The 20,076-nt window shown below is 35.7% G+C and overlaps 1 protein-coding gene across 1 annotated transcript in view; it reads left to right on the top strand.

Moving 5' to 3' along the window:
- The window catches only part of LOC108608419, a 36,665-nt gene extending 17,586 nt beyond the window's left edge, over positions 1–19,079 (top strand). The window contains exons 4-13 of the mRNA XM_017999781.2: positions 2,989–3,220; positions 3,290–3,437; positions 7,911–8,090; positions 9,448–9,587; positions 10,167–10,374; positions 13,820–14,044; positions 14,225–14,457; positions 16,192–16,333; positions 16,491–17,543; positions 18,058–19,079. Coding sequence (XP_017855270.1) covers positions 2,989–3,220; positions 3,290–3,437; positions 7,911–8,090; positions 9,448–9,587; positions 10,167–10,374; positions 13,820–14,044; positions 14,225–14,457; positions 16,192–16,333; positions 16,491–16,942 — 1,960 coding nt within the window. The 3' untranslated portion in view covers positions 16,943–17,543; positions 18,058–19,079. The remainder of the gene's footprint in view (positions 1–2,988; positions 3,221–3,289; positions 3,438–7,910; positions 8,091–9,447; positions 9,588–10,166; positions 10,375–13,819; positions 14,045–14,224; positions 14,458–16,191; positions 16,334–16,490; positions 17,544–18,057) is intronic.
- The last annotated feature ends 997 nt before the right edge of the window (positions 19,080–20,076 follow it).

Raw genomic sequence — 20,076 nt, 5'->3', positions numbered from 1 at the left:
AAACTTGAAGCTAATATTATAAATAAAAAAATATAATTAGCGGCAATATTTATTTCATTTAATAATGTGAAATAATACAAATAATAAACTACAAAAATAAGTAATATAAATAAATTATAAATAAAAAAATATAATTAGCATTAATTATTTTTGGAATTTTTATAATTGATTCTGACTTAAAATATTTTTTTCTCACTATTCAACAAAAGCTTTATCTAGTTTATTAACAAACATTTTGTTTGTCAGCAGCAGCTATTTTCAAATATTTTATTTAAATCTTATTTATAATATATGCAAGAAATTTACCATTCGCTTTGCCACACACAAAGTTCGCTGTTCACTAAACTTTCTTTTGCTAGTTCAATAGTGCAGCAGCCTGACTAAGCAACTTTAAAGTAATTCATTACCAAGTCAAGCGCATTTGCCTACTACTTTAGCCCTTGGCAACTTGTTTGCTATTGAATTACAAAGATTAGTTTAATGACAGTTGGCGCTGTTTGATTTTCATTACCAGCAACGTCGCCCAGGGTCCAGTCATTAAATTTACAACCTCTTACATATTAAAAGGCATCAGCAGCAGCAGCAGCAAAACAAGTCGACGCTTGATTAGCTTTGGACGCTCTTGCAGTCCATCAGTTTGGCTCTGGCTCTCGCAGATTGTTAACTTTGGCAATAACAATAATTAAAGTCAAGTTGAAATGCACATAACTGCGGATATTAGCATTTTAAATGATGTTTATGCGTTTCTCTACTCTCTGATTTTTTTTTGCTTTAGTCTTCTGTTTTTTTTCTTCGCTTATGTTGATGCCCTTAGGTTATTTGCTTTAGCAGCACTTTCATGAGCTACTACGGCTTGGGCCTGGGCTCCAGTGTAAACGTTAGGCGGGCAGTAGCTTGGCAGTGCCGAAGAGGAAATCTAAGCAATTTTATGTTGATTAAATTGACCTTTTTTTCCTCGCTAAACGAGTTGTGGGCGCGCTGCTTTAGTTCAGTTCATTTTTTTTTTAATAAAGCTACTTTGATCTCTTGCTATTGAAAATAATTGCAGCCTGTGCGTAATGATTATTACATTTTTTTTTAGTGCACAACGCTTGTGGTCTGCAAGTAGTTAATGGGCAGTAATTGGATTTATTCATACTGTAAAATCATCAAGTTTTTCAAAGCAGCTGGCTTTATAACGTTGCTCAGCTTTAAAAAATATGTCTTTGTTAATGTACTAAAAATGTACTAAATGTTTTAAATTGCTTAAATTAAATTAAATTGCGTGCTAAAAAACAATACGTATTTTAACTATGCTCTGTTTAAAAACAAAGTAAGTTAATGCTGTACTAAAAATGTACTAAATGTTCTAAATTGCTTAAATTTGTTTAATTACGTTATAAAAAGCAATACGTATTTTAACGCTGCTCAGATTTAAAAACAAACTTAGTTAATGCTGTACTAAAAAAGTACTAAATGTTCTAAATTGTTATTTGCCATTAAATGGCCTGCTTATTTAAAAAGCAGTTTATTTTTCTCAATTGCATACAAATTAATGCTGTACTAAAAATATTATTTATGTTGTTATGTTGTGCCATTGCCATTGTAAGCTTAATAGCTACTCTAGTCATGCTTTAGTAAGTGTACTAAACTGATATAAATTAGCTGCAAGTGCTGTCAATGCCTGTTGAACATAACAAGCACACAATAGAGACATGCTAAAGGGCCATTGAGTTTACATGAAATTAACTTTGTTCAAAGCAACTCAATTGATGCGGAAGACACATAACTAATTGAGCTGAAAAAGGGGCCCATATAAGAATTAATAACAAATTGTAAATGTGCCAGAATGCACTAAAACCAATATCGGAGCAACTAAATAAATATTGCAATCAAATGCAATAACCTGTCCAGACAAACAAACAGTGAGTGAGGGAGAGAGAGAGAGCACAGCTTGCCTGGCTGAGACACTACAGAGGCCCAGAGCCAGGCTATGAAAATGAAAATGAAGCAATTTGCAGGCGAGCTGGCTGGCTGCCTGGCTGGCTGGCAGGCAGGAGGCCTAGTCACAGGCTATGAATAATGGCTAAGCATTAAGGCCCCAAAATGCAATCAAGCATGTAAAACTTAATTGAAATATAAACCGAAAAACCTATTTGTAGTGGTTAACATATCAATACGCCAGCATGTGGAAGCTGGCACAAGACGCATATTGATTAAGCTGAGAGAGTGAAAGAGAGAGAGAGAGAGGCAGCATCGACTGGCTGTGCCTAACTTAAATTAATCCTTAATTACATAGACAACATCCTGCTGCGTCTGGAAAACCGCAACAGCTTAACGAACGAGACGAGCTGTCTACGCTTCACCCCTCCCCGCTCTTGGGGTTGGGTAGCGCCCACAAATGTCAGTGGCAAACTGCGCCGCCAGCTATGGACCTGACGCCCCGTGTGGTGCCAGCACGCTTAATGTCAATTAATTTATAAAAATTTTGCTGCAACTGGTTGCAAGTTTACGCATACACTTTTTACAAAAATGTCAAAGTGTATAAACAAGTGGAAAAGGGTATAATAAAGTTGTGCCAAATGTTTGTAACAGGCAGCAGACGGCGTGGCAGAGCATATAAGGTGTATAGTATTGATTAGGACAACAAACTGAGTCGATTTAGTAATGTTCAGCTGCTCGTCCGTCGGTATGAGCAACAGAATCTCAGTAACTATAAGAGCTAGACCAACTAAATTTGCTCTTAGTATGCTCTGCTAGTTCCGTAACAATTCGCTCATATTCTTTTCTCCATCTTCCACAATAATTTAAAATAAAACGATGTGTGGCAACTAAAAATATTGATAAATATGAAATAAATTACACATAAACTTTGTTATGTTCTGATATGCTGATCTAGTCCAAAGTGTATATGAAAGTTGATGGCGCCCACTTGTCTTTTTTTTCTTAGCGCTTAGCTACCGTGCAGTTAATTAATAAAGTTGTTGTTTTTTTATTTGCTTTTTGCAGACTGAAAACCGATAATAATGGCGGAGCCTGGTGTCCCAAGCATATGGTATCGAATGCTCTAAAGGAATATCTACAGGTGGATTTGCTGCAGACGCATGTGATAACCGCTATTCGCACGCAGGGACGCTTCGGCAAGGGTCAGGGCCAGGAATATACCGAGGCATATGTGCTGGAATATTGGCGTCCAGGCTTTGACAAATGGCAGCGCTGGAAGAACACGCAGGGCAAAGAGGTGCGCACGCCTGCACTTGCCACTAACTTGGGCTGCAATATTTAAATGACTTTTTTTTTCTTTTTGCAGATACTCTCGGGCAACATCAACACTTACAGCGAGGTAGAGAATGCGCTGCAGCCGATTATATTTGCCTCAAAGATACGCATATATCCATATGGCATATACGATCGCACTGTCTGTCTGCGCGCCGAGATCGTTGGCTGCCCCTGGGAAGGTAAGTGCTCAACTCTTTGAAATTTAAACGAGCGCGATAAAAACTGGACATGAGCAATGATAGCGCGGAAAGGCGAACAGAGTTTTAGTGTCAGCGTTCATTTATCAGCCGCTCCAAGTGGACATGGGGCAGAGGCTCCTCTTCAGCTAGGGAGCGGCCCTAGCTTAGCAGCCATGGACTAGGCGGCTATTAGGCGCAGCCAAAGCGGCTTAAAGTGCGCAGTTAGTGCGGCTCAGTGCATTAGCATAGCTTGCTGCAGGCATGTGGCATGCCACATTGCCACATGAGAATGTTGCAGCACATAAGTCTGATAAATTTCGCTAATGCAACAACAGCTAAAAGCGCTTAAGGCATTTTTAAATAAAATTCAAATTCAATGAAACATTGCGCAGAATTTGTAGCAACAGTTTTAAGTAAAATTTCTTGCTTAAAACTTCAGTTGAACTGAGCAGTCTTATGATAGTTTTTTGCTTATAAAATTGCACAATTTAATTTATTTTTTAAGTTTTTTTTTGACAGCGTAAGTTTTTATAAGCTTTATTTTCTTTAGAGCTTAAGCTTTAGAGCTATTTTTAAATATTTCAAAACCGCAGCTTGCATAAAAAATTAAATAAAAATTAATATTGGGTAAAAAATAATACATTTTTTAATTGAATCTTTTTTTTAGTAAAAATCAAAAGAAACCGTTTGTAAAATATTTTTGTGTGTTTGTTAAAATTCATGAAAAACTTTTATATCAAAATCAGACAAGAAATTTCAATTGCGAACATTTTTTAATTTAAAAATGTTAATTTGCTACTCAAATAAAATACAGATTATATTATATTTAAAGCTTTATTTTTTATATATGCATAAATGCTTCAAATAATTACCTAAATGGTCATTTTATGTTGAATAACATTAATCTGCGCATTCTTTGTAGTTTTATAAATATGAAAACAGCAACGATTTTAATGCCAGACTCTTGTTGACTACATGCAAACATATGTGGCACGCAATTTGTGGCATTTGCAACAAGGCAGGCAGTACTTGTGGCAACAACAAAAAAAAAGAACTAAGAAACATCGCGTGCAGACATTTGGCTTTGCTTGGTTAGTTAGTGTACGGGCCCAGACCAGAGCAGAGCAGAGCCGAGCAAGGCTAGAAATCGAGTCAAATCGAAATGCAGACATAGAGTCTGAAGTCTAAAGTCTGAGAGGGAGCGACAAGCGAGCAAAATGGCAAACAAGGCAAAAACGTCTGCAGTTCAGTTCAGTTGTTGATTTTGTTTGCACGCAATTGTCAAGTAGTGCACGAGCCAACAACTATAACAAGTCTGGACAAACAAATTTTTCTATAATGTACAGGTAGCGATAACAACAACAACAACAACGCGCCTAATGACAATTTGTTTGGTCAAGACCGTGGGGAGCGAACGCGGAAGTTGAAATTATTCCGTAAATTAACGCAATAGTTGGCGCCACTGCGACCTTTGTGCATGTGTGTGTGTGTGTGTGTGGGGGAGACATGCAAAGCTTGCTGGCCAAAACTAATGGGCGGTTGCCTGATTTGCCGCATTTGCAGCCATGTCATTTGCTTTTGGCCCCCACAGCGCATTTCATATGCAAATTAAACGAGATAAGCGCCGTGGCCTAAAGGGAGCACGCGCATTAAGCCAAAGCGCCAGAACTCCAAAGTCTAGACGCCAGCCAGACAGACAGACCGCCACATAAACTGGCGCTAAGAAATCAATAAATATTTAACTTGTAGCCGCTCATCGATACGAACATTTAAACCAAAAAAAAACACATAATTGTTTATAAATTGTAGCCATAAATTTTCTATGCGCACATTTTAAATGCAAATCAATGTGTTTGCCGCACCTACGTGGGCGACCACACCCAGCGCTTGGGTTTAGGTCACGTTATGCCCTGCAGATAATCTTCGAGCCACCAAAGTGACACACACTGATTTTTTTTTCATGGGCAAAGCTTAATACAAATTTGTTACGATTTAAGCATTTGGAATTTCTTTCGACTTGTATATGAGTTCATTTTTTTTCAGGCTAAATTGCAGCTTATAAATGCAACAACTGATTAGCGTTGAGCTTGAAGATTTATGTCTGCAACAATACAAAAGCCAAAGCGCATAATTTATGACTATTTAGCGGTAGCTTAGCTTAACTCTTTTTTTGTTGGCAATCGAAAGTTTCAACTTTGTGTGTGTGTGTGTGTGGGTGAAGCCAACTAAAAGAGTTACGCGTGGTTTAGACTTGAGCGTGGTGGGAAACCTTTGCAAAAATAATCTACTTTAATACAAAGATTATGATTTAAGTGGATTAAGCTTAAGTAAAGAGAAATTTCTCGGATTAAATGCAAATATCTGTAATATAAAATATTAAAAAATTGTTACACACTTAAATTGAATGCTATAAATTGCTTAGCATATTTATTTATGTAAAAAAATTTTAACTAAATTTTTAAAGCTCTAACAAGTGTTTTTAAAAATTAGTTACGTTTTATGCGCTGCCATTACAACAATTTTAACATGTTCTAAATTTATAAAAATTCTTTTTACATATGTTTCAAAATATTCAGTATAGTTTTTTTGCTTAAACAAAATTTTGCAAAGTTTTGTACACTAAATTGAAATTCATAAAGTTTCTAATGTCATAAATTTGTGTTCTAAAAATGTTGAAAATTTTTGTAAAATTTTTGTGCACTCAATTAAACAAAATAGAAATTTCTACTAAGTCTGCATATGAAAATTCAATCAATTTAAATCCCATACAGCACCTAAGTCCTGAACCCAATTTAATTGCTCATACGCCACTGGGGCTTAGTACAACGCTCAATTTGAATTGTTTAGCAACAAAAACAGTTTCCCATTTTTGTGCCAGCCGTTTTTATATTATTCAATTGACCCAAATATGCGTTCTATGCATATAAATTGAGTGCTATGCGAGGCTTTGCTTGTTAACTGCCGCCCCCAAACTGAACTCTAATTGCTTAAGCAAGTTGGCAACTCAGTGTGGTTAAGTAGCAACCACCGAAAACGAAGTAACTATTTATTCATTCAACATTCAACGATTTGAATCATCAACAAAAAGCGCGTCGCATCGTTTCGCTGCTGCCCCCCAACCAAAGTTGGCCCCATTGTCAGTCAATGCTTGCGTGATGTGCGCTAAAAAGGAAACAAATTACATTCTATATGCGATGTCGAGACATATAGTTATATACTATATATATATGTATACACATATGTGTAGTAAGCTTGTTTTCTTTTGTGGACACGCATTGCGAGGACTTTGTTGCTGCTTTTTTTTTCTTTTTTGGCAGTTTTTAGTTTTGTGTCGTTGCTCGACACGCAAATAAAAATCGCGTGCTCACATGCAACATGGGGCAGTGTTAAGTGACGGGGTGGGGGGGACATGTGGTCATTGCATGAGAAGCTGTCGCACACAAATGTAAAACGCGCAGCTTGAAATGTCTTTACAGTTAATTAAATATATGAAGCAGACTCTTTATCTGTTGGAGTTAAAGTGTTGTTCGCTCAAGGACTTGGCTGCTAATTATTGTAATTAAGCTAGGCAAACTATAAATAAATTAAATAATAATTAATGCAAGTTTTTCCGAACCGATTGGGCTTGAGCGCTCATTAGCAATGCGTGTGCCGTTTGTCTAAGGCTTAATTATATATTTTATTAGAGTATAGCACAATATATTGAATTAATATATAAGCATAGCTATATCTATGTCCTGTCTACGACACGTGCGTTGGGTAGTAAATTGGTTGGCGGGTTGCTATGTAATTATTTTGAGTGGCGCTGGCAGCAATCGAAATGTAATTGTTGCCCAGTTATGCGTTTAACCCGCCGTCGCCAGTGTTGCCAGTTTGGCTTGTTTCAAGCTAGATTTGAATATAAAACCGCTTTATACATTTTCAAGTAGCTTAAAGAATGGAAACCTAGCAGCATATAATATATAATAATGAATTAATGAATGAAATTATTATGAAATATTTGATAAGCAGCAACTTTTTTTTTTCCTCGATTTTTACTTAAACTTGCTTCATATAAAATACTGAATTTAATTTGCTTATCGAGGGAAATCAAATAGAAGTCAAAGCTTGTAAAGTATCCAAAATTATTCTGGCTGGAAACTTGTGGATAATTTTTAGTTCACTCACATCTTCGTTTATGTGGGTGCTCAACACTTGCCCGCCGCACTCACTCACTCACATTTGTGTGCACAAACTTTTAGCTAAAACTGTAACGCATGACTCAGCTGCTTGCATTGACTTTGACATTGAAAGAGGATAGCCTAGCTCCCAACTCCAAACCCCAGACTGTGGGCTAAATATAAACCACGAACTGAACAGACAATGAAATTATGTTGCAAACGTAACTCAATTCCACAGCTTAGGGGAGCAACTACTTAAATTACATGCCATGCGTTATTTTTAACAAATTTTTTAATTCTTTTCCACTTACAGAAGGCATCGTATCCTATAGCATACCCAAAGGCGTGCAACGTGGCATGGAAGTTGATCTATCGGATAAGACCTACGATGGCAATGAGGAGGGCGATCGCTATGTCGACGGTTTGGGTCAACTCGTTGATGGCCAAAAGGGCAAAGACAATTTCCGCACCGATATTCATGGTTTTGGCAAAGGTAAGCAAGCGCCCAACTCCCATTTTGACTAAGATTTATAGCCTTATATATATACTATAAACTGATTAACATCAAATAATTACAAAAGTTCTGGGCATAAGTTTCGCCAAAAGTTTTTTGCGTGCGCGCACACTAAACAAAATATAAATAATAATAACTTGTTTCGACTTGGGGCTGTAAATATGTAAACATTATGCATATTTGATAATTTATGGCCTCAACATTTCCGCATAAACTTTTTCTGCAATGCCAAGCTGATTTTTTGGCAAATGGCCAATAATCGAAAATTATTGAAAACTTTGCATTGCCGGCGCGCTTGCGATTTTAAGTAGAAAACTTTGCAGTCAGACAATTAGACATGCAGTCGTCGTCGCGACAGTCAGACAGACAGTCAGACTAAACAATTGAGCGCATTCAAGTTGGGTGCAAACAACTTTTATATACACTTTGAGTAGGGCATCAGCTTGGACACTTCATAAAGCGTTTTTGTGATTTATTTCAGTATTTTGCATTAAATAATGTGGAAGTTAATTGTTTATTTTCGATTTCTTCGGAGTGGGTTAGGAAATAAAACAAAATAAATTAACAGTGATATGCGTATAGCATAGAAGGAGCTACATAAAGAATTTGGCAGCTCTAGCTCTCAAAGTCGCTGAGTTCTCGTTGCTCATACAGACGTAAAAACAGACGTACTAAATCGACTCAGTTTGTCGTTCTAATCAATTTTTGCAGTCAGTCACGCTTTTTCCAGCCTGTTACAAACATTTGGTACAACTTGCTGCTACCCTTTTCTATTTTTTATAAGAATATCAAAGTGTATAAAAAGTTTACCCGCATAACTATTGCTGTTTATGCTCGCCATGGACTTGAAATGGACATTGCTTGCTTTTTATGTTTATTACACTGACTGGCTCCAACTTATTTGCATTGCAATCGATATTTTAGTATGAGGGGGGGCGTGGCGCCTGCAAGTCGGCTCTCAGTTAATATTGCCTTAACTTAAATGCTTGCCTACCTTATAGCAAACGAATTAAGGCCAAGCTAACAACGAGAAAAAAAATACATGTATAAATAAATAAATGGCTTAAATGTCGCTTTGGCCATAATTTCTAGTTATGAGGGGCAGCCGTGCCTGCTTTCGTTTTATTTGTTTGTTTGCCTACATTCACTCCCCCAAAAAAAATTTGTGGCATTGACTCGACTCTGCTGCGGCTTAAATAGCTTTACATACCACATGCCACACACACACACACACACACTTAAACATATGTGGCGAGCCTATAGATTATATATGTGTATGTTGCTCCCTTTTTACTTAGAACTCATATATATATTTATATTTATTTTTGCTTTGCAGGCTATGAATGGATTGGCTGGCGCAATGATACGCCTGGTCTATTGGGTAAACCCGTTGAAATTGTTTTTAAATTCGATACGGTGCGCAATTTCAGCGCCATTGTGCTACACACCAACAATATGTTCACCAAGGATGTGCAGGTGTGTATAAAGAAGCTTAAAGTTGATTCCACAAAAATATAAAAGCCACCCCACTAACCCTTAGTCTAACCACAAGCCCTTACCTGCGAGCTTTAGGCATTAAAATTTATTTTTATCCAATTCAACGTGTAAATATTTAACTTTTCACTTATTTAAATATTTAAAAAATATTTAGCACTTTTTATTACACCACAAACTTATTATTTAAATTATTAAAAAAAAATGTTGCATCATAAAAAATAAAATAAAATTTAATATTTTATTTTTTGTTAGTTTAATAAATATTTGTTCTCATTTTTTACTTTAAAATTATTTTAATTAACCATTAATTTGTTTTAAAATACATTTTTAATCATAATTTAGTATTTTTATGCTCTGTAAATATTTTTGTTTGTTTGCTTATTATTTTTATAAAGTAAATAATTATAAAAAAATTTATTTTTTATTATATTGAGCACAATACATTTATTTTTAATATGAAATAAACACTTAAGTAATTTCTATGGCTGTTTAGTAAATATTTTTGTCTACTGTTAATCAAAATATTAAATTTCAAATCAATTTTTCAACTTTTTTTAGGTCTTTGTGCATGCCAAAGTGTTCTTCAGCATTGGCGGACGTTACTTCTCTGGCGAACCAGTGCAGTTTAGTTATATGCCCGATACTATAATGGATCATGCACGTGATGTGACCATTAAGCTGCATCATCGTGTGGGCAAATATCTGAAAATCAATTTGTACTTTGCCGTCAAATGGATAATGCTATCCGAGATCAGCTTTATATCTGGTAAGTGCAACGTGCTTGGCATTCAGACAGAACAGAACAGACAAAATGCATTTCATTCAGCTTCATTTCACTTTCAAGTGCACACAAAGCAAAGCATACAAAACATTTTTCCCAACATTTGGCCAACAACAAGGGCCAGGCCAAGCCAAACCAAGTGAGAGAGACAGAGGCGAGATAAGCGTAGACTATTGTAAAATGTGCCTGATGGGGCTGTGTGCATGTTGCAAAGTCAATAAAATGCTTACAACGCTGCAAAAGTAAACAAAGCGCTAGGCTTAGGGGTAGCTAGCCCATCCAGCCCAACCCCCACCCTACCCTAGCCAGCTTAGCGTCACTGACAGTTCTCTTATTAAATTGTAGTGCAGTTTGACTGTCAGAATTTTTAGGGGCTGGCAGCTCAACGATCGCTAACTGCAGTCCAAAGATCACACAAGGGTTGAATTATCAAAATCAATGTGCGCATTAGGTGTGAAAATAACTGTAGAACTGTTTTGGGGGGCAGGGGCAATCATATTATACGTCAGTCTCTGCCAGCGGCATTTTGATTGATGAGTTAAATAGAGCGTGCCGCATGAATAGGGAATTATATGCGATATATACAGCTGGCAGCAGATTTTAGGGCCAAACCGTAGGAGGGGCAGACTTAATAGTTTTAGCTATGCAGCAAAGCAATAAATACATTAAGTCTATAATAAAATCGACCTATAGACAATATTTAAGATGAGTCTAGGTAAGCGGAAGCGTGTTATAAAAGATTAGAGCATTAAATAACTATTATAGCTGAAGAAAGTAAAAGAAAGAAATACAATGGAATGAAGAAATAACATATGGCAAGCATTATAAAAAGAACGAAGCATTATATGATATAGCAATCTATTGGGCTAAGCGATAAGCAAAGAGTGAAACATTTAATGGGCAAAATTTTATGTTATAAAGCAAATTAAATAAATCTTACTAAATTAAATAAATAGCACTATCGAATTTATTGCCTAACAATGAGCTATGAAAAAATGGTATTTTATATAAATATTTTTCAATTGTATAAACGATTTATGTTTATAAAAATTATTCCATACAAATTCCATACAATTTTAAAAGTATTTAAAAAGTATTTTTAATAAAATTAAATATATATATATATAAAAATATATATAATAATTTAAAAGGCGCTTAAAATTAAAATTTTATATATAAAATTTGTTGGCAACTTTTTAGAAAATATTTATAAAAATTAAATACTTTTGTTCTCTGCATAATGACACTGCAAAAAAAATTTAAGCATATGGCAAAACTAATTGAAAGAACTTCTGCTTAAATAATTTTCAAAAACTCAGCTCAATGATGAAGATCTTAAGCATTTAGACACTTAAGATCGTAAGAACATCAACGCCTACCGCAGGCATTACCAAGCACAAATTGTTGCCCAGTTTGGGACTGAGAACATGACATGCGTTGCTCTCAGCTAAGAGCTGAAGCAGCAACGTATCCTTGGCTCAAATCAAAAGCCTTAAGCTGGCAAACCACAGCGCAGCAGCAGTGGCTGCCACATGCTGCGTTTTCTGGTGGCAGCAATTACATGACGGAGCAACAAACACCACAACGACGACGACGAAGCATTTGTCACGCACAAGGCACAGGGGCGCAGTAGAGAGGGGGGTCAACTAGTGAAACCAGCTGTTTTTTTGTGGGTTTTTATTTTTATTTTTTTGCTGCTGCTGCTGCTGCACTTGAGAGTGAGGGTAAGGATAAACAAAAGAAACGCACGTACTGCAAGGTAGGGGCACATATCTTTGTATGTGTGCGTATATTTTTATCAGGCACTATAGAGATTTAACCCCAATTTGTGAGATTTGCTTGCGGTGATTGCGAGTTGTATTTAAAGGTTTCTAAAAATACAAAAGACAACAGAAAACAATGCGAGAGAGAGAAGGAGCGAGCGCTGCCTGGGGACACGCATACAAAAGAGAATTAGTTATAAGGCGACAAACAAAAGCAAAAAAAAAAAGGATATGCCGCATATTTGCCATTACTTGAGCTTGCCCCCGTTGCGTTGCATGTGTGTGTGTGATAAATGTGGCACGAAATATTTTAATTATTTTAAACGTTTTATGACGACCACAAGCGCAAGCAGAGATGCCAGATATAAAAACATCAACAAATAGAACAATGCTAACGTACAAAACAAAGGAACAGCCCAAGCACAAAAACTTCAGAGAGCGGCATGTCCTGTCTTGGTGTCCTCCAGGCGACACCGGGCGACATAACTCAAAACAGCAGCAGCCTTCAGCCTTCAGCTGCTGCTTCTTCTTCTCATACAACAGTAATTACGCCCATTTACTCTGTCTAGAGCGCAAAACGGGGTCACCCACTCAGTTTTTGGCTACCCCCACAAGCAGTTGCTGCTGCTTCTTATGCTGCCCCACGGGACTCGCTTTTGTTAGCAAAGATGTTAGCGTAGATAAATGACAACACTTTGGGACATATGCCAGAGCATAAGCTTGGATCAAAGTGAACGCTTGATGCGTCGCAGGTGCGCGCTAAGCTAATAACAAACCCCTCTGAGCAGCTAACTCTGCAACTATAACTGCTAGGCTGCAACAGTTTGGCTTCAAAGTAAGCGCATGCCACAGCTCAGCAGTCGGCATTATGAAACATGCAACAAATTTAGCCTCAACTATTATAAACTGTAATATATGTGGCCTCAAATTGCGTTTTCTATGGAAAAACGCATGCATATTTATAAGTTCGGCAGACAGCTGTGTATAAATTTAGTAGCGGAGCAGGAAATGAACGCGTTAGAGGTCGAAAGTAAAAGAAAAGCGTAACGAATGCTAAACAATTTAAAGTGGAACGAAAGGTGTAAGCGGCAAAGAATGAAAACAACATCGAAAACTAATCAGAGAGAAGAGCGCGCAGCTGTGCGCTGGCTGATGATATAAATTTCAACTATATACAGTAGTGGACAAACAAAAAGGGACGCTTAAAAGAAATGATTTTATATAGCTCTGTCTAATAATTTACTTCAGCATATATAAAAATGTGAACAGATTGAGCACAAACATTAAAAATAATATTTTGTGCACATATAAAAATGTTTAAAAATTGAAATTCTTAATTAGCTCGAATGTATTTACTACTATTTAATTTTTAGCTTAAGAATATAAAAACTATTGAAGAAAATATTTTGAGAGCCAAAAAAAAACGAAAGATATTGATTGAAATTTAAAAAAAATATTATTGTTTCCCATTCTCATTCTCCTTCATTTATTTTTGATATTATTTAATTTAAAATTTTTTTTTTCAAGTTAGGAAAATTGTTGTTAATTTAATCTTTAAACTGAAAATATCTTTGGCTTCATATACATATATATATAATATATGGTAATATTATTTTGTCCACCACTGTATACTAACTTTCTATCTCTCTCTCTCTTGCTCTTTGCAGTGCCTGCGGTAGGAAATTTCACCGATGAGCTGGAGCAGCGCAGCAATGGGCCAAGTCAAGCGCAGGATACACGCGAATATCCTTTGCAGAGCAACGACTATCAGCACAATCATAACAAAAACAAAATGTCCAACTCGGTTGTCGGCGGAGGTGGCAACAATGCTGGCGCCAGCGATGCCAGCAGCCAACACAACAACAACAACAACTATAACAATGGACCGCAACGTAAGTAAATTCAATTAACTGAAATTTTTTACACTTTTTTTTTGCTAATTATTTAGTTGAACAATATTTACATTTAATTTTCGTAAAATACTGTTCAATGCGCAAAAGCAGCCTTTGAATGTTAATTTAAATGCGCCTTTTGTTTAAACAATTTGTGTTTTTTTTTTGTGCCCATTGCAGTAATTGCGCCACGCCCCATTGATCAGGAGCCGAACGAGGCGAACTTCATTGGCGTTGTCATTGTTGTTCTAACAACGATAATTATACTGCTGGTTGCCATTATCCTGTTCATCGTATCGAGGACTAAACGCGCAAGGGGCAGCAATGTCCTCGACGCATTCCAATACAGCTTCAATCCCAACACGTTGGGCGGCAATGTGGACAAGCATCGACCCAATGGCAATAGCATTAAGGTGAGAGCCTAACACACATACACACACACACACACACACATATATATATAGTTTGTGTGCTACACAAATTCCGGACTCAAATTTTCCACATAATTGTTCAATGTAGCGTGGAGCTGCCACGTTGCTGCTGCTGCTGCTGCTACGTGCGCCACACACTTGACCAGACGCCACAGCCGGCATTTATTTTTTATTTTCTTCTTCTTCTTCTTCTGCTTTTCTTATACATATATTTAATAGAAGTTTTTAATGGCTTGGCTCGACTGCGCTCGTGTTGATTTGTGGCAGCTTAAGCCTAAGTGCTGTGTAGTGCAAAAAAAATGTACAGAGTCGAGCACAGTCGACTTCTAGAGACGCATTAATAATGCATAATATATATATAAAAATACAGAAAAAATATGTAGGCTGTAAGCACAAAAAAAACTTAATTAAATAATACAAAATAAAGTAATAAATAACAAACAAAAAATTACAAGTGGCACAAATTTTGAAAAAAAGGCTAAAAAAGTTTTAATTAAAAAATGCATCAGATAAAAAATACAAAAAAAATATTTAGCTTGTGAACACACAAAAAATTAATTAAAACAAAATTAAGTCATAAATAACAAGCAAAAAATTACAAGTGCCACAAATCTTGAAATAAAAAGCTATAAAACAATTGAATTAACAAATTTAATTAAAAAATGCAACAGATATATTAAAAAAAGTACAGAAAAAATATGTAGGCCGTGAAAACACAAAAAATTAGTTAAATAAAACAAAATTGAGTAATAAATAAGAAACCAAAAATTGAAATAAAAAACTAAAAAATTGTACAAAACAAATTTTAATAAAAAAAAATGCATCAGATACATACAAAAATATGTAGGTCGTGAACACATAAAAAATTAATAATACAAAATTAAGCAATAAATAACAAACAAAAAATTGACAGTGCCACAAAACTTGCAATAAAAAACTAACAAAATAATTACATAACAAACTTAATTAAAATATGCAGTAGTTAATATATTATAATAAAAGTAATGCAAAAGAAAAATCATTTGACGAAACTTATAAGACCGTTTGTACCTTTTTTTGTTTGCCTGGCTCTCAAAATGCCAGAACGCTGTTAAATTGAAATTATAGGTGGTCTCTCTGCTTGGCCAAGAAATTGTGTTAAGAGCAAAAATACTTCAAGACATTGAGCTACACTTAAAGTCGCACTCAAGGGACTAAAATTGCTACAACAGCTGCAAGTTAATAACAAAATTGCATAAATTATTGATTTTTCAATTGCTAAGCAAATTAAATTTAAAAGAAATGTAGCAATAAGAATTTGCCACATTTATTATGAAGCAAATAAATGAAAAAATGCATAAATTGCTAATTTGCAGTTACTAAACAAATTAAGCTAATAAATTTGTATGTCAATTTAAGAGAAATAAGAATTTGCTAATCGATGCAGCAAGCAGTTGAAAGTTCCAAGTTGTTGCAGCTTTTAACATAACAATTGGTTAATAAAAAGGCAAATAAAATGTAATAATATTGTTGCTAGCAGCTAAAAGCCATGACCAGCAACCTGATACTGCCTTTAAGTGCTAAAAATTGCAGCACAAACTTAAATTTTTATGTGGCCCTATTGCCATTACTTGTCACTCTATTAAACGCACACACGCACAAACACACACACACACATGCATATATATATAGTAAAGACTAATGCTAGAATTTCTTTGCTGCGGTTTTGTTTTGCAGGCAAGCGTCGACGACAGCGACTCGATTGGCAAGAACAGTCTTTACCACGAGCCCTTCAATGTGAACATGTATACGAGCGGCGTTGTGAACGGCTACGCAGCGGTAAATGATTTACAATGTAATATGACGCCAGACTATACAGGTGTGTATATAGCCCCAAGTCCCCACCTGCGTTAGCCTTTGGGGGCTCGCCCATTTCCGTTAGCGGCGCCATATTTTATGGCTCGCAAACTAATGCAAATAAATTTTTGCCGCTATTGCCTGACTAAGCGAAATCCTTTCCCGCTCTCCCCTTTTAGATGTGCCCGAGGGCGGCTATGCAGTGCCGCATATGCAGGACTATATGCCTTCGACTAAAATGGCCAATGCCGCCGGCGGTTATGTGAATGTGCGACGCACGCCGCCGCCACCGCTGAGCAGCATATTCCCTCGACCGCCCACTGTGCCGCCACCGCCCATGGAGAAATACTATGCCACCACAGCCATATTTAAGCCCATCAAGGGCGGCGGCGGCGGCGGCGGCTCAAACAGCTCGAATACCAACACTTGCAGCAGCGGCGGCGGCAAGAGCAGCCACAGCAGCGTAGCGCAGGATCAGCTGAATGGCATTTATGATGACGGCATGGGCACCATGAATTCCCAATCTACAGCGCCCATGATCAATCCTTACAGCAGCGGCAACAGCGCAGCCGCCGCTGAATTCCAACGCGCGCGCACCTACAATTTCCGCAGCTATCCAGATAATCTCTAGTTCGAAGCCTCACTCAAGTTGGTTGCAGCCGCAGCGGAGCAAGCAACGGCCGCTGAGCAGGGCGTGGCTAAGCGCACTAATCTCGCTACCATGCCCAAGAAGCCGCAACATCTGAGCATTGCCAGCAGCAGCTCCAACACGCTCGCCAGCAAGCCCAAATATAGCCTGACGCTGCACAACAAGCAACATGCCACAAACAGTGGCAAGCATCATCCCTCAACGTTGCGCGACAATCATCAGCAGCGTCAGCATCTCAAAGCGCTGCGACTTACACGCGACGGCGGCCCGGCGGACTACAAGCGACCCACTGCTGTCTCCCCAGCCGGCGCTTCAGAGGATGTGGGCGTGCATTTGAGTCGCAGCTTAAAGCTGGCAACCAACGCAGCTGCTGCTGCTGCTGCTGCAACCAACTGTGAAGCTTCTACGAACTCAACTAAATTGACTGCGAATCTCAACGGAAATGGAAATGCAACAACAACAACCGCAACATTAACAACAAAAGCAATCGACAATTCCAATCCGTTGACGAACAGTGTGATGAGAACACAAAACAATAGGCTGTGGTATCATTGATGAAAACCCCAAATTGAATGGATTTGAGGTAAGTTGAAACATAAAAATCAGATATAGCACTTTAAATAAAATAAAAGAAAATTAATATAAAATAAAATAATGAAACTTACTTTTAATTTAAGCTTATCTAAATTCAAACTCTTTTTGCTATTTTTATATTTTTACGTAATAATTAAATTATGAAGTTAACTTCCTTATTTATTTTGTTGCCTTTAAAGCGTTGAAAATAAATTATTAAACTACAAAAATTTAATTTTTATACATGAAAAAAAGCCTTTTATTTTTATAATTAATAAACCACTTTTTTTATTCTTCATAATATTGAATTTATTATTTATTTATTTTAAGCAAATTTATTTAGTTTAAATTATTCTAATGCAATTCAAAAATTACGCTTTTCAATTAAATATATTTACTATAGATAGTTTTATTTTGCTCCTAAAACAATAAAAAAAATTAAATTAATTGCATTAAAAATAATTTGATATATTTTAAATCAAAATTAAAAATATGTTTTCTTCCCCATCTCTTCTCGTTGACAGCGCTGAAACTCTACACGGATATACAATTTGAATAAAAATATAAAAAATACACAAACAAAATAAAGCTAATTACACTTATATAGTGTGTAGTACCCGCCACTCCCCTTTAAAGCGGAGAGCACCACGCGTCGAACAATTGAACCCACTGATCAAATGGAAAAAAGTTTAAAATTAGCAGCGCAAAGTAAAGGCGAATTAACTAGCCAACGACAACGCTACAAACTTGCATACAAACTGTAAATATATATATCTAGTATATCATGGCAAAAATAAAAAACAAAAAAACGGTAGTGAAAAATGCATATGTTAGTAAAAACGAGCTGAATTTTTAAAGAAAAATATCTGCGAAAATGAAAATGGGCACTAGTTTCTCATAGATCAAATGCAATCGAACAGAATATAATAAAAAAAATAAAATATATACAACTAAATATATAATTAAAAACAAAAACGAATTTAAGGTTTAGCATTTAGCGACACTTATTGTTTATAAAACGAAGCGAAACGAAACACACACGATATAACTAGCATATATATATATATATCATATACACATATATAATAAAAAGTTCAACTGATTTTTAGTACCTTTCTGAACACTGCAAAAAAACAAACTAAACTGTATATGCCTGTAAAATCCCACACTATATGCCTACGCCCCCCTACCCCCCACTGTAAATTTCTGTGTATAAAACTTAGAGAGGTATCCGTGAGATACTCGTACTTCGTACATAGAATTGTTTGCTTTATAACGAGCAGATGGTAATGCCGCGTCAAAAATTATGTAAAGAGACGTCGATGATGATGATGATAAGTAGAAGAAGAAAAATTGTAATGGAATTTAACGGACCAAGAAGAGCGTGCAGAGCGTCGTCGCCGAGAACCCAATTTAATGGAATGGAAGTGTTTTCATCAATGATTTGTGATTAATTATTCAACATATAATAATTCAGTTCTTAATGCTATACTTAATTTATTGCAAATTGTAATGCCCCAACACAAAAACTGACTCTGACTATAAAAAAAAGTACTATGAATATATAAAAAATTAAATATATATTAAAAACATAACTATTAATATGATATGTATTGTGTAATTAATAAATAATCATGTATATGTTCCTTTTTTAGTTTAATGCGCATACAAAAAAAAACGTACTAAAAGTTAAATAAAAAAGTAGTAGCTTCGTAGTAGTTCAAATAACACAAAAAAAAAAGTGTAAGCATTGCATTTTACATAAAACATAAATACAATATTTAAACAGCGTTAAAAAAACACACACACACATACACAAACAGCAGCAAAAAAAAGTAGTAGAAATAGTAGCAGCAAATATATCAACAATACACGTGAAGAAACAAAGTTATTTAAAATGTTTGTGCAACACTTTTGAAAAGTTTTTAAATCAACAAGCAAATCGAGCTAAAAAGCATTAAGCTAAACACTTTTTTAAAAACATATTTAAAATATTAAATACTACAGTTAATAAGCGAATACGAGCAACAATTTTCATACTTTCTGCACAGTTCTTTGACTTTCCGAGTTTCCAATGCACACACACACACACACACACAACCAAACACAACTTACACTGCTCAACCTGCAACACTTTCCGCTAACACTATCGAAATGAAATCACGAACCTACCTACAAGACTTGTATAAATTAAACTAAATAAATATAAAAACTAAAAATTGAGAAAACTTAGCGTTTAAGTTTAAATTACATTTTGTAAAAATTAATAAACCAGGCGTAAGTGTACACTGTAAAAAAAATGAATGAATTATATATGCTACTTGTAATTGTATTATTTAAAACATTTGTTTGTAAATTATGACAAAGTTGCTTGTCGATTCATTTCTAGACTAGTTTAATTTTTAAATTAATTAAATAACAACAACAAAAACAAACACAACACACACAAGCAAATAAGAAAAAAATATAGTATTAAATTATTTAAAACCAAAAACAAATGCGAATTTTCTTATTTCACCACAATCAATTCAAATGAACGAGCT

Source organism: Drosophila busckii, unplaced genomic scaffold (genome assembly GCF_011750605.1).
Source record: "Drosophila busckii strain San Diego stock center, stock number 13000-0081.31 unplaced genomic scaffold, ASM1175060v1 hic_scaffold_46, whole genome shotgun sequence".
Lineage (NCBI taxonomy): Eukaryota > Metazoa > Arthropoda > Insecta > Diptera > Drosophilidae > Drosophila > Drosophila busckii.
This window is presented reverse-complemented; position numbering and strand designations above follow the sequence as displayed.